The 14,671-nt window shown below is 39.7% G+C and overlaps 1 protein-coding gene across 2 annotated transcripts in view; it reads left to right on the forward strand.

The window, feature by feature from the left end:
• The first annotated feature begins 2,812 nt into the window (after positions 1 to 2,812).
• Positions 2,813 to 14,671, forward strand: part of URB2 (URB2 ribosome biogenesis homolog) — a 106,058-nt gene continuing 94,199 nt past the window's right edge. Inside the window, exons 1-2 of one of the 2 annotated variants that reach the window (XM_072141133.1) lie at positions 2,813 to 2,975; positions 13,690 to 13,829. In XM_072141133.1, the coding sequence (XP_071997234.1) occupies positions 13,704 to 13,829 (126 nt within the window). In that variant the 5' untranslated portion in view covers positions 2,813 to 2,975; positions 13,690 to 13,703. The remainder of the gene's footprint in view (positions 2,976 to 13,689; positions 13,830 to 14,671) is intronic. The other variant, XM_072141132.1, reaches the window with a different exon arrangement.

Raw genomic sequence — 14,671 nt, forward strand, 5'->3', positions numbered from 1 at the left:
TATCTATACTTACAAAAAAATTTATTAGAGTCTACCATCTCAGCCCGTGCAAAAATCTGAAGGTTTAGGGTGGAGTTATCACAGTGCTATACACTATGTGCATATATATACTATAAATACAGAGGAATCTACCACTGGGTGTATATATAAGAGCAAGAAGTAGCTGCAGTGGTAATGAATCTTTTGTAGTCAGTAGAAGACTATCTACTACAGGGGGTACAATATCCAAGTATTTACAGCAGATGATAAGATTAACAGTATTCTTCGTTGTGGGGTGTCTTTTTGTGGCATATAGACCACCAACCATTGGGTATATGGTTTCCTCTTCATTATACACAAGAAATAGTGATGGACATAAATCTTCCTGGCTATCGGTCAGCACCCTTACGATGGTAAAAGGTTTACCGTTTGTAAATACATATTGTAGTTCTAAATCTTTTTCTTCATATAGCAACAATCAGGAGTTTGCAATCACTGGAATGGTTAATTGTAACAGCCAGTATGTTGTGTATCTGGTTATGTGTACACTATGCCGGCTACAATACATACTCAGTACAATTTGCACTCTTGAAAAGAGGCATATCTGAACATGCCAATGATGCTGCCAAGACAGATAAACTTCGTAATCAGGAGGTATATTGCATTTAGACTTTTTTGATCTTCTACATCAGTGATTTTCAACCTTTTTTGAGCCGCGGCACACTTTTTATACTTAGAAAATCCTGGGGCACACCACCAACCAAAATAGCACAAAATGACACTAAAACAGTCATAAAATGCCTCCCTTTACTAATAAAAAGGCCCTAGCTGCCTCCCTTCACTAATAAAAAGCCCCTGGCGGCCTCCCTTTACTAATAAAAAGCCCCTAGCTGCCTCCCTTTACTAATAAAAAGCCCCTAGCTGCCTCCCTTTACTAATAAAAAGCCCCTAGATGCCTCCCTTTACTAATAAAAAGGCCCTAGCTGCCTCCCTTTACTAATAAAAAGACCCTAGCTGCCTCCCTTTACTAATAAAAAGCCCCTAGCTGCCTCCCTTTACTAATAAAAAGGCCCTAGCTGCCTCCCTTTACTAATAAAAACCTCTAGCGGCCTCCCTTTACTAATTAAAAGACCCTAGCGGTCTCCCTTTACAAATTAAGAGCCCCTTGCGGCCTCCCTCTACAAATTAAGAGCCCGTAGCGGCCTCTCTTTACTAGTTAAAAGGCCCTAGAGCCCCCCCTTTACTAATTAAAAGGCCCTAGAGCCCCCCCTTTCCTAATTAAAAGGCCCTAGAGCCCCCCCTTTACTAATTAAAAGGCCCTAGAGACCCCCCTTTACTAATTAAAAGGCCCTAGAGCCCCCTTTACTAATTAAAAGGCCCTAGAGGCCCCCCTTTACTAATTAAAAGGCCCTAGAGGCCCCCCTTTACTAATTAAAAGGCCCTAAAAGCCTCCCTTAACAAATAAAAAGCCCCAGCCTACCTTTACTAATAAAAAAAAAGACCCTAGCTGCCTTCCCTATACAAATAATAACCCTATATACTTACCCTTGATGTCTTCTTCCGCGTACCTTCACTCCTAATGGCGATCCACTCACCTTCTGTAGCTCCTGCACCGCGCGCCTCTGGTCACGTGACTTACGCGACCTGACGTCAGGTCGCGTCAGTCACGTGACATGGGCCGCGCGGTACAGGAGCTACAGAAGATGGGCGGATCGCCAACGCGGGGCTTGGAGGTAAGTATGGGCGCAGAAAAACGGGGCAGCTTAGTTCGGGGAACTTTCCCCCGTGGCACACAGGTTGAAAATCACTGTTCTACATGACATTCTCATTATGTAATAAATAGAAAAGGTTATAGGAAATAGTTATTTCTATATGAAACGGCTAAACCCCATAACTCAGAGAGACCTCTCCTACATGATACATTCTTACTGTATAATAGATGGAAAAGGTCCTTCTGGGTTATGGGAAATAGACATTTCTATTTGAGGAGGCTAAACCCCATAACTCAGAAGGACCTTCTCCTGCATAATTCAATCTCCTACTATAGTAGATAGAAAAGGTCCTTCTGGGTTATAGGAAATAGTCACTGCAGTATGGCAGTATATGGTAGGATCGATCAGACAACCTAGGGTTAAAGTACCCTAGGGAGTCTGAAAAAAATAGTAAAAATAAAAAAAACATAAAAATGTAAATCACCCCCCTTTCCCTAGAACTCATATAAATAAACAGTAAAAATCACTAACATGTTAGGTATCGCCACGTCCGAAAATGTTTAACCCTATAGCAGAAAATAGCGCCCAAAGTCGTAAAAGGCACTTTTCACTGCATTTGGAATATTTTTACGGCTTCCCAGTACATGGCATGGAATATTCAATACCATCACTGTGAAGTGCAATTTGTTACGCAGAAAACAAGCTGTCACAGAGCTGTTTACATATAAAAATAAAAAAAGTTATAGATTATTGAAGGTGGGGAGTTTAAAATGGAAATGAAAAAACAAAAAAGGTCCAGGTCATTAAGGGGTTAAAATCCATAGCAAATCACTTTACTTTACAGGATGGATTCTGGCCATCATAGAAATTCTGTCAGATTTCTTAGGAAGAGTCACAACTTTTGGCGCAGAAGGATAAAAAGTGTTACATTTTTCAGTCTTATGTCACTAATAGCAAATGTGCTGGAGCACACAGTGTGTACTGTACTCACAGCCCGTTACAACAAACTACGTACTAAAGAGCGGAAATAGATATCTTCAGGCCGAATTATTCACTTATTAACAGTCGGGATAATAAAGCTCTGCTTTGAAACAGTCCACTGTTAACATACGTAATTACGTACAGTAGGAGACTCAGGGCTGGAAAGGAACAAGTCCGCGGCACTTCCTGTGACGAGCGCTCACTCCTCCCTTTGGTGACTTCCGCAACTCAAACCCCGCACGTGTGTTGTTCCAGCATGGACTTCAATTGCTTTCTGTGACAGATCATTCAGTTAGTTGCAAGGTAAGAATTGCGTGCGTTTTACACATTTTTTTTTTTTTTATCAGGCTGGCATATGCATAAAGACGCGTCCAATATGAGATAGCCGTATTACGTATAATCGAAGGTCCCTAACCCTCGGGCAGGGATTTGTATTATCACTCTGAATAGCAAATATAAACTGTGCACGTGCCTTCTGTGCTGAAAAGTGTCACATTTGTGTTCATTTTAGGACTAGAATGATACTAAATGCAGGGATCCTAAGGATGTAAAAACATAAACCCCAGAGACTTTCTATGATTGATAATGAAAGTAATGTTTAGTTTTCAACTGTATTTTTTTTCATTCTAATTTATTCTATTTTATTAGCCATGGGAGGTCGCCACGGGGGCGCGTTGTTGCTTAGCCATGGGAGGCCGCCGCCGGGCCCGCGTTGGTGCTTAGCCATTGAGGACTTATCAGTTACACTTATTGCTACCTGTCCTTTTGCATCAGTTACAGAAGCGCCCCCTCTCCTATCAACACCCCACAACGCCATTGCGAGCTAATGTCTGCTCTGCTGGACAGCTGGGGACCTAATGAAGGTCCCTATGTATGACAGAGGCAGAACCTAGCTGAGCCAAGCAGTCTGCCTGTCAGCCTATGCACTTGCATTCCTAGTGTACTGCAATACAGTTTTATTTGCAGTGCATTAGTTTTAGATGGTCACTTGTTCATCTATCATTACAGTAGAAAGAAAAGACAAAAAACCCACAACAAACTAGTTATCACCGCATCCCAAAATTCCCTATCTAGAAAATTATAAACAATTATCGGTCGTAAACCCCATAACTGAAAAATACAGCCAAATGTCCGAATCAACACTATTTTGCCATTTAGCAACATATAAAAGTTGAATAAAAAGTGATCAAAAGGTCGCAATGTCCCAGAAAAAAATTACACCCTTCACTGTACACCTAAGTGGGAAAAAGTTATTGTGGTCAGAATATGGCAAAATGAAAAAAAAACTATTTTTTCAAATCTAAGGTTTTATTTTTATTTTTTTAAATCTATGAACACCTAATAAAACCTACCGTATATTAACTTGATGTACCTGTGATTGTACCGACAGAAAGACTAAATTAGAGATATCAGTTAGGATGCACCGTGAAAGATGTAAACACAGAGCCCACAAGAAAATTTTACCCCATTTTGCATTTTATATCCACTTCCCAGTACTCAGCATGAAATATAAAATACTGTTAATAGAAATTACAATTTGTTACACAGAAAACAAGACTGATTTGGCAAGCTCTTTTAAGCACTGCGTAATCTGTGTGCGTTATATAAAGGAATTATTATTAAGCTCTTATTTTTTTCCATGTATATAGCTGTATAAATTTATACATTTTTTGAAAGTGGGTAGCGATAAACAGGAAATAAAATGGAAAAGCCCATCAGTGGCAGGGGGTTAAAAATTCCCCCTACACCACATGATAAAAAGTTTACAAAGTGCAGTCATTCTCTGGGATAATGAGTTTGCGGTACCCGAGGCTACATCGGGCTAAATGAACGTATTTGGCCGTGAGCCTGCGGCTGGGCCGTGATGCGTCCTATAGTAAGAAGTGTCTTATAGCCTGAAAAATATGGTATGTGATTTTAAAGAGTCAAGCACTCATTTTAGGGGATTTGATTGATTTGATTTGTTATTTCAGGTTCTTTGAATTTCGGCACGCATTTAAATAAACAAAGGTTCACTCTTCAAACAGAGAAAAGGGAATTTCCTTTCTATATAACCAGATTATTTCAGGGTTTGCAAAAAAGGTAGATCATCCTTCTAAGAGAAAATGACAGGAATTGTAGCGTACTCTGTCCACTGAGGCATGGGAATAGATGTTACAGTGCGGTAGGGCTGTCCTCTATATCGTGGAACCATTGGTACAATTTTATTTGGTGCATCACTTATAATATTCCCGTAATCAGCTATTTAGGATGAAATTGAAGGAGACCTCGAGTTGTCGAAGGTGCCCTCGGGGGAGTGCAGACTTAATTCTTGGCAACCAAATGCAATGAAGGGGTTATTGGGGTAAGATATTTCAATTAATTGAAGAGAGGTAATGGGTGGTACTTTGTTGTTTGGTTCAGGTTGCACTGCTTAGCCTTTTTGAGTTAAATAGTGATAATTTGAAGAAAAGTTGATGGAATTGGAATCCCATATTAACTCCTTAAACGCTGAAGCCACTTTTCACCTTCCTGACATGCCCAATTTTTTTCAAATCTGCCCTGCGTCACTACAAGTGGTTATAACTTCGGTACGCTTTAACATATCCAAGTGATTTTAAAATAGTTTTCTCGTGACACTTTGTACTTCATGTTAGTTCAAAAATTTTGGTGGTATATTTTGCATTTATTTATGAGAAAATCAGATATTTGGTGAAAATTTGGAAAAATTCTTGTTTTTCGAACTTCAAAATGTTGTACTTTTTCCATACATAGTCATAACCGCAAAAAAACTTAATAACTAACATTCACCGAATGTCTACTTTATGGTTTTTTTATGCATACTCTTATTTTTGTAGGATGTTATGGGCCTTTGAACGTCAGGTGCAATTTTTCACATTTTCATAAAAAAAGCAAAATCCTGCTATTGAGGGACCTGCTCAGGTTTCAAGTCACTTTGAGGGGCCTAAATAAAAGTAAAACCCCACAAATTACCCCATTATAGAAACTACACCCCTCAACGTACGTAAAACAACTTTTATGAAGTTTGTTAACCCTTTAATTGTTTTACAGGGGTTAAAACAAAATCGGATGCAATTTTGAAAGTAGATTTTTTTTTTTGGCTAAATTAATGTGTTTTTCAAAAAATGTACAAATTCTCAGTGGATAAAATACCAAAACGCTCCACAAAATTTGATACGCAATCCCTCCCGCGTATAACAATACCCCATATGTGGTGGTAACCTGCTGTATGGACACACGCCAGGGCATCGAAGGGAAGCTGCGCCATTCAGAGCAGATTATGCATTGTCACTTTTTATTGGCTATACAATCTTTATTTTTTGGCAATTTGGACATATAAGGGCTTATTTTTTGCGACATGAGATGCACTTCACAAATACTTCATTTTAGTGGGTCGTTAGCTTATTGATGAGATTTTATTAACTCTTGAATGTATGGGTGAAAAGAAAATTGTCAATTTTGGTTTACTTTCTTTTCATATTTTTTGGGGGTCGTACACCGTTCACTAAAAATACTATATTATCTTTATTCTACAGATCACTACGATTACGTTGATACCTCATTTATATAGTTTTTCATTTATTTTTACGATTTTACTGGATAAAAACTAATATAGAGGAAATCTCATTTGTTTTTACATTTCCATCTTTTCGGAGACGTAACTTTAATATTTTTTGGTTGACAAAGCTAGTTTAGGGCTTATTTTTTTACGTGTTGTTCTTTTCAGTGGTACCATTTTTGCGCACATAACTTTTTTTGATCACTTTTTAGAACATTTTTGTGTAGATTTTATGAAAAATGTAAATTTTTGGCGTGTTTTTCACGTTTTGTTTTTACGGCGTTTACCGAGCGGGTCCAATAATGTTTCTGAGTTATTGTACGGATTGTAACGGACGCGGCGATATGTGGGTTTCTTGGCGATTCTGTGTTTTTTTCACTTTATTGCATGTGTATAGGGAATATTTGTGTTTAGGGGACTTTAACTTTATTTAATTAATTCTTTTAATTAAAAAATGATTTTATTTAATGTTTTTAACTTTTTTTTAATTAACTTTTAAAGGTTAGCTTGAACAAGCGATCCAATGATCGCTTGTTCAAGCTCTTCTTCACATTCCACAGTGTAATACAGATGTATTACATTGTGTAATGTAACTGCGCACGCTCAGTGTGTTACAGCCGGGTCCTGCCAGAAGGCACGGACCCGGCTCACAGAGGAGGATCGCGCAAGCCCCGGGCACTGGCAGTCCCAGGGCTGCGATCGGAGCAGCGGACCCCCCCCCCCCCAGTAAGCGCAGCGGTGGGGGTCCGATTCTTTTCAAATGCCACTGGCACGTCAGGGGTTAACACCCGCCATCGGAGAAATGTCCGATCGCGGGTGTTAGAGGCAGGTGTCGGCTATAATATATAGCTGACACCCGCAGCTTCTGGCCTGGCTCCGTTCAGGAGCCGGTGCCAGAAGCATGACGTAATAGTACTGCATTTTGCGGGAACGCACCTCCCACAATGCAGTACTATTATGTCAAATGTCGGGAAGGGGTTAAAGAAGGAACTCCAAGGGTAACCATACTTGATTTTTTTCCCTTGCTAAAATCAGCTACAGCTTTTCTAACGGATGCTGCAGCAGAAGAAATCTGTTTTTCCTCTAAAGAAGGGGCCTTAACAAATGCATCAAGAAGAGCACTCTGGTTGAAACAGTGGAAACGGTGACATCCACTCAAAAACTTAGTTTTGTTGCTTTCCCTTTACAGGGGAATTTGTTTTCGGGCCCAAGCTTGACACTATACTTTAAAGGGTGTCAGATAAGAAGAAAGGGTTTCCGGAGAAAAAAACTACTCCCAAGAAGCGGCCCTTTTGTAACTTCAAGAATCCAGAAGACACGCATAAGGATAAAGGGAAAGGGTTTCTTTTCTGCACCCCAGCATACCAGAGATAAAAAGCAACAAAGCCACAGTAAGAGGAAGACTTCTAGGGTACGGGGAGAAATGGCTAGAAATCAAATCTCTGGGTCTTAAATATCATAAAACATGGATACAGAATAGAAATTACTTTACTTCCTCCTGCAAAATATGTATCTTCTTCTATGTCATCAACCTCTCACCTTCTCATTTGGCAAGAAGTTTCATCTTTATTAACACCTTGTGTAGTTATTCCTGTTCCACAAAAGAAAGAGAAATTGGTATTCTACTCTTCTCTCTTTTTGATAAAGAAATCTGCTGATCATCAACTTGAAACATCTCAACAAGTTCATTGTCTACAGGAAATTTCAAATGGAATCGGTAAGATCAGCTACATTTATTATTTACTAAGATTCCTTAATGTGCACCATAGACTTAAAGGACACATACTGTGATGTCCCCATCCACCCAGCATTACCAGAAATCAGAGTTGTCACCAGCCACAGTAAGAATTTTTGGGAGTGAACCTAAATTCATCATACCAAATGTCATTCCTTCCGCAGGAAAAAAAAATCCACATCAGGGACCAGATAAAGAAATTCAGGAAGAAATCCTGTATCCCAATCTGAGATGCCATGAAAACATTTGGTCAGGCCCATATCTGCAACATAAGGTCCTGGAACATGAAACCAGAAGGATTGGACAAGATCAACAGCCCCTCTGCTAGAGGAAACAAATCTAAGAAGAGGTGTATTCTGGAAAAAACGTCCATACATCACTGTGCAGACGGACACGATGAGGGGTTGGGGAATGGTGTTCCTTCACCATTTTGTTCAGGGTTCCTGGCCAGAGACAGTTGCCAGAAGATCTTCAAATTATAGGGAATTGTGGGCAGTTTGGGAAGCTCTAAGCTCCAACACCTCTCATCTAGCTCATCGTCATCTGCTTATCTAAAAAGACATGGAGGTACCAAATCTGAATCCAAATCTCAATCTCTTAATATCTCTGGCTCAACAAATATTTTCCTGTGCCGGAGAACATGTACTATCAATCTCAGCCACCCATTTAAAGGGTACAGAAAACAAGGAGGCAGACTTTCTCAGTTAGAAAGTAATACTTCCAAATGAGTGGTACCTAAATTGGGAGACCTTTTATAACCTAACATTTCTTTGGGGCACTCCCCAGATAGACTTGTTCGCCACAAAATGCCAAATGTTGTCTCCCCTTTTTCCAGTGAAAAGTAGTGTTATCTGGACGCATTTCTGGAACACTCCTCTTGCCTATGCCTCCCCCCCCCCCCCCCTCATTCCCCCTTCCCTATTCCTCTGATTACCAGAGTCCTTGAAAAAATAAAAAACACCAGGACAAGAATGATAAATCAGGATCCAGTGATACTGCCAGCATCAAGAGACCTGTGCAAGGTCTAATTCCACACCTGGACCCAAGAAGACTGCTTTTATCAGCCTGAATCCGCATATCTAAAATCACAAGGACTCTCTTCCAATGTCATCAATTCCCTGAAGGCAAGTAGAAAACCGGTCACATTTGCAATACATCACAAAATATGGAAGAAGTTTACTTCTGTGCAAATATACCACCCTGCCAATCTAACCCAAATATCTTACAGGTTCTTGCCTTTCTTCAGAAGGATCTAGTCTTTCCACCAGCACTATGAAGGTCCAGGTTTCAGCTTTCAGTGCCTTCTTTGATCAACCTCTCATTGAGCACTGGTGGATTTATTGTAGCAGCCTCTAGATTAAAACCCCAGGATCTTAAGAATACCCCCCTCGTGGGATCTTTCGTTGGTTCTCAACGCTCTAGTAAGGAAGTCGTTTGAACCTATTGAGAACTCGAGTTAACTCGAGTTAAATTTAACTTTAAGAACTGTCTTTTTGATAGCTATCACCTTAGCCAGGAGGCTGGGTGAACTACAAGCTATATCTATAAAAGAGCCTTTCATGCAAATTCTTTATGACGGAATTATTATGTTAGACCCAAATTTTGTCCAAAGCTGGTCTCAGACTGCCACAAGAATCAAGAGATCTTACTGCCCTCCTTCTGTGAGAATCCATCCTCTGAAAGGGAACAAGAATTGCACTCATTGGACTTAAATGGCGACTGAATCTTGGTGTATTCACTCTAATTTACGTATTCAATTTCAGGGGAAAAACAAGGGGAGGAGGTGTCAACCATAGCCAGATGGCTGGAAATGGAAATTTCTTCCTGCTACAATTTTCAGAAAACTCCAGTACCCTCAGGACTAAGAGCACACTCAACCCATGCCTTGGGTAGAAAAAAGAGGAGCTTCACTGGAACACATCTTCAAGGCTTCCTGACCGGTAATTATATTTCCATTAGTCCAACATGACGGCCTATATATTCCCACCCCAAAGTACTTTTTTTCTTTACTTTGCCTTCACAGGGTTAAATAATTGTATGTGATCAAAACATATTAAATAAACCCTTATTGCATCTTCCTTAGTGTGGTTATTTTGTAATCACTGGCGGGAGGTGTCCTTTTAACCGCTCTTCTTCCTGTCCCTGCCAAGGTCAATGGTGGACTAATGGAAACGGTATTATCGATGAGTAACTAATTCACTATTTTTAATCTATGGGTTGCCGGAATTACAAAAATACCTAATTTATCTAGATTTTTTTTTTCAATTTTCCTCAAAAAGTTATCTGGCGAAAAAGTTGTTAATTTTAGCATCAGTCTTTTGATATGGATAACTTAGAGACCATATATCCACACATTGGACAGTAGACTTGCCCCTAGATCCAATGGTGATATTTCACGATGCTGAGAGTACTGAGCCACAGGGCGCTGTACCCACTATACGGTCTCCATGCCTTTCTCCTGGTGGCTAAATCAGCATACTGAAACATTGGATACACCCCTTGGTGCAAACTATATCAGAGGTAACAACGCAAATGAGTTTTCTAATTGGGCAAGACCGACTTGAAACATTGAGGAATAAAGCAAATCAAACAAAGGGCTTTTTCTGCAAATGGAGGCAATTTTTTTACTATGACATGTCTAGGCCAGAAATTGTGGAAATGGTAACTCTATTCTGCCTAACAGTGGTATAATATGGAGGAGCAAATAGGCACAACCTCGGAATCTAAAATTGTAACATATCCTCCCTCTGAAAAGGCTAAAGAATAGTAACTCGAACACTAACACATGGGAATAGATGTGTTTTGTTTACCTGTCATATCACTGTTAACCCCTTCCCCTCCCCTAACGTAATTATACATCATAGGATGCAAGTAGTTCCCACACAAAGGCGTAGACCTACATCATGGCAATGTAAGCACAATCCTAAAGCTCAGCTTCTGCGCCCGGGCGATCACCACGCGGGCTGCTGGTAGGTGAGTTCGCAACTATCATGATCCCGCCCATCGTGATCCCGCCCGTTTAACCTTCTAGACCGCAGCATCTATAGTGCATCACCGCGAGGTGCAGATCCTTGCCATGATGACCCTGAGGTCCGATAAGGACCCCAGGGCTGCCTTCAGTAGCAGCCTTTTAGGATCGTGCTAACAACACGATCTTACAGTGCAGCTGTCAGCCTATGCAGAAAACTTAGCCTGACTATCTGATATGCTGCAATACATTAGTATTGCAGTATATTACAATGAACAAGTTAACTAACAAAATAACTGTAAAAAAAAGTTACATCCCATGCAATAATCAAATAAAACAAAGTGAAATTCATCCAAAAAACACAGCATATCACAACGTCTGTAACAACCCGTACAATAAAAGAAATTGTCACTGACCCCTTACAGTGAACGTCGTAAAAAAAGGCAAAAAACTTATTACATTTTCACATCTAACCTCATAAAAAGTGATCTAAAAGTAACATTTACCCCGACATGAAACCAAGTAAAGTACCGCTTGTTCCGTAAAAAATAGGCTCCAAAACAGCTCTGTAAACAAAAAAATATAAATGTTATGCCCATTGTTACATGGCGATGAAAAAACAAGCAAATTCCTCACAAAATGAGTTCTATATTCTGCAAAACAAGTTTATATACCTTTTTTTATGGTTATCACCATAATCGTGATGACCCATAGAATAAGGAATGCATTATTTTTATGGCACAGTGAATGTCCGGGAGAAAAAATATGCCAAAACCCATAAAAAAGAATCATGGTTCCTTAGAAACAAGATTGTGTCCTTGGATACGACCACCTCTGCTGGAGGGATTGCACAAAGAAACAAAAGGTTTTTGTATATGAAATGTCCGGGAGTTACTGTATGTCCCACGGCCATCCTGAACGCTGAATCTATATGGTCAGACAGGACTCAATAGCGCATGTCTGGCCACCTCTGCCAAAATGTGAGGTGGTCATATCCAAGGAAGCTATCTCGTTTCTAAGGGACAACATGCCGACATTTATAAGAAGTTATCTTGACACAGGAACATTTTTTTTTAATAACATAACAAATTGAAGAAATGTTTACATATGACAAATGCATTAAATTAAATGTGAATGCCCAGATGGGAATACCCCTTTAACTAAACACAAAAGATCTTTTAAAAATGTTTCTATTATTTTGTTTTCTCATCACACGTTGTACTTTAACCCCTTCCCGCCGCGGCCCTTTTTCGATTTAGCGTTTTAATTTTTCACTCCCCACATTCAAAAATCTATAAATTTTTTTATTTTTCCATGTACAGAGCTGTGTGATGGCTTATTTTCTGCGTAACAAATTACACTTCAAAATGGTGGTATCTAATATTTCATGCCGTGTACCGGGAAGCGGGAAAAAAATTCCAAATGCAGTGAAATTGGTAAAAAAACGCATTTGTGCCGTATTCTTGTGGGCTTGGATTTTACGGATTTCACTGTGCACCCCAAATGACATGTCTACTTTATTCTTTGGGTCGGTACGATTATGGGGATACCAAATTTGTATAGGTTTTATAATGTTTTCATACATTTAAAAAAATTAAAACCTCCTGTACAAATTTTTTGGGGGGGATTTTGCCATCTTCTGGGGCTATTAACTTTTTCATACTTTGGTGTATGGAGCTGTAGGTGGTGTAGTTTTTTGCGGATTTTGATGACGTTTACAATGTTATCATTTTTAGGACTGTACGACCTTTTGATCACTTTTTATAGAATTTTAAATTTTTTTTTAAATGGCAAAAAAGTGCCATTTTCGACATTGGGTGCGTTTTTCCGTTACGGGGTTAAACGCAGTGAAAAAACGTTATTATATTTTGATAGATCGGGCATTTTCGGACGCGGCAATACCTAATGTGTTTATGATTTATACTGTTTATTTATATTTATATCAATTCTAGGGAAAGGGGGTGATTTGAATTTTTAGGTTTTTTTATTATAATTTTTTTATCTTAACTTTTTAAATTTTTATTATTACTATTTTTCAGACTCCCTAGGGTACTTTAACCCTACGGTGTCTGTACGATCCTATCATATACTGCCATACTACAGTATGGCAGTATATGGGGATTTAACTACTCATACATTACCATGAGACCCGAAGCTACCATGGCGACGGATCGCCGCTCCCCGATGACATCACGGGGAGCGACGATCCACGGAAAGATGGCGGACCCGACATTACTATTAAGTCTTATGTCGGTAAAGGGTTAATCCCACAATCCCCTGGTTATGTTAAAGCTGGGTATGGGTATAAAAGATGTAATATCCTTCAAATCGTTGAAAGATAAAGCATGGAGAGACTGAAGTGATAGAGAAGAATTAGGGCAATGCTGCACTGTGGAATGTTCAAGTTTTGCACGGGGTGGGCAACCAGTGCAGTGACTGGCATCAGTAGATTGAAATATTAGTCTGGCTGCTACATTAAAAATAGATTGTAGAGAAGAGCGATTAGAAGGGGAAAGACCAATTAGAGTAATCAAAATGGGGGTTTTAGAAGTTATCACAGTCATGAAACAGATTCTGGAAATGATTTTAGGGATTAGGTTCATGTAAGTGATTGTACAGTGCAAAGAAGTGGTGCTATGTTTTGGCTCAACAGTCGCATGCACAGTGAATTTGATGTCAGCAGTTCCTTTCCAGTCTGTGTACTTCAGCTTTCTTTAAAATTGGATAAATCTTTTGACTTTTCTTTTTGTTATAGGAGGCTATAAGGCAATGGCTGGAATTTACTCTGGTATCCACTTGAAGCTGAAAAATCCTAAGATTGCTTGGGAGCATAAACTGAAACTTGCTCATTTTGCTTGGATTTCTCATCAGTGCTTCATTCCAAACAAGGAGCAGGTAACTGCCAATATAAAACTTCTGCTTTGTAGTTTTACTTTTCATGTTTGCCGAAGCTCAGTAGCCTCTAGTTAACTGCTCTTGCAACAGCATTAGTTGAAAGAGAACCACTGACTTATAGGTTTACTTCAAAGGGCACCTGTCATCAAGTCCTGTCACCACTACCTGTTGGAGCAGCTCACAATGATCCCATCCCAGCCTTTATCTAGTAAATTCATACATTAATCATTCTAAAATAATTTTTTCTGGGCACATGGAGAACGTGATGTTCCCCCTCCCGTCTCCTCCCTGCTCATGTCTGTGTGTAATGTATAGTAAAGCATTTGCTAGTGTCTTCGCTTTACCTGCTGTGTTCTGCTATACACATGTGTGAGACGCAGACATCAGCTACACAAGTACCCCACATGCTCTCTCCTCCTCCCATACACATGGCTGCCTGGAGCTTTTGTATCTCTCCTATACACACACACAGGCTGCAGGGGGCGCCAGCACCAGGAAGCACATGGAGGAGACATTACACCATTATACCTCACATAATTATGCAGGCTGCTCATCTATCACTGTGGGATGTGGCTGTACCTCCTACTTATGAATAAGTTGGACACCTGAATATGATGATGATGATGATTCATTGGACCTCTCTCAGGTCATTGGCATACGGCTTTAGGGTGTGGTCACACGTTGCATTAAACGCGTGCATTTAAAACGCATTGCACCAGCTGAAGAGAGATTTGCTTAATTAAACACTTGTTAACACTTGTGTTCACAAAACGCATGTGTTAACATTCGTGTTTTGTAAACTCAAGTGTTAACAGCTGTTTGGCAAATCTCTCTTCAACTGT

The sequence above is a fragment of the Engystomops pustulosus genome, chromosome 3 (genome assembly GCF_040894005.1).
Source record: "Engystomops pustulosus chromosome 3, aEngPut4.maternal, whole genome shotgun sequence".
NCBI classification, from domain to species: domain Eukaryota; kingdom Metazoa; phylum Chordata; class Amphibia; order Anura; family Leptodactylidae; genus Engystomops; species Engystomops pustulosus.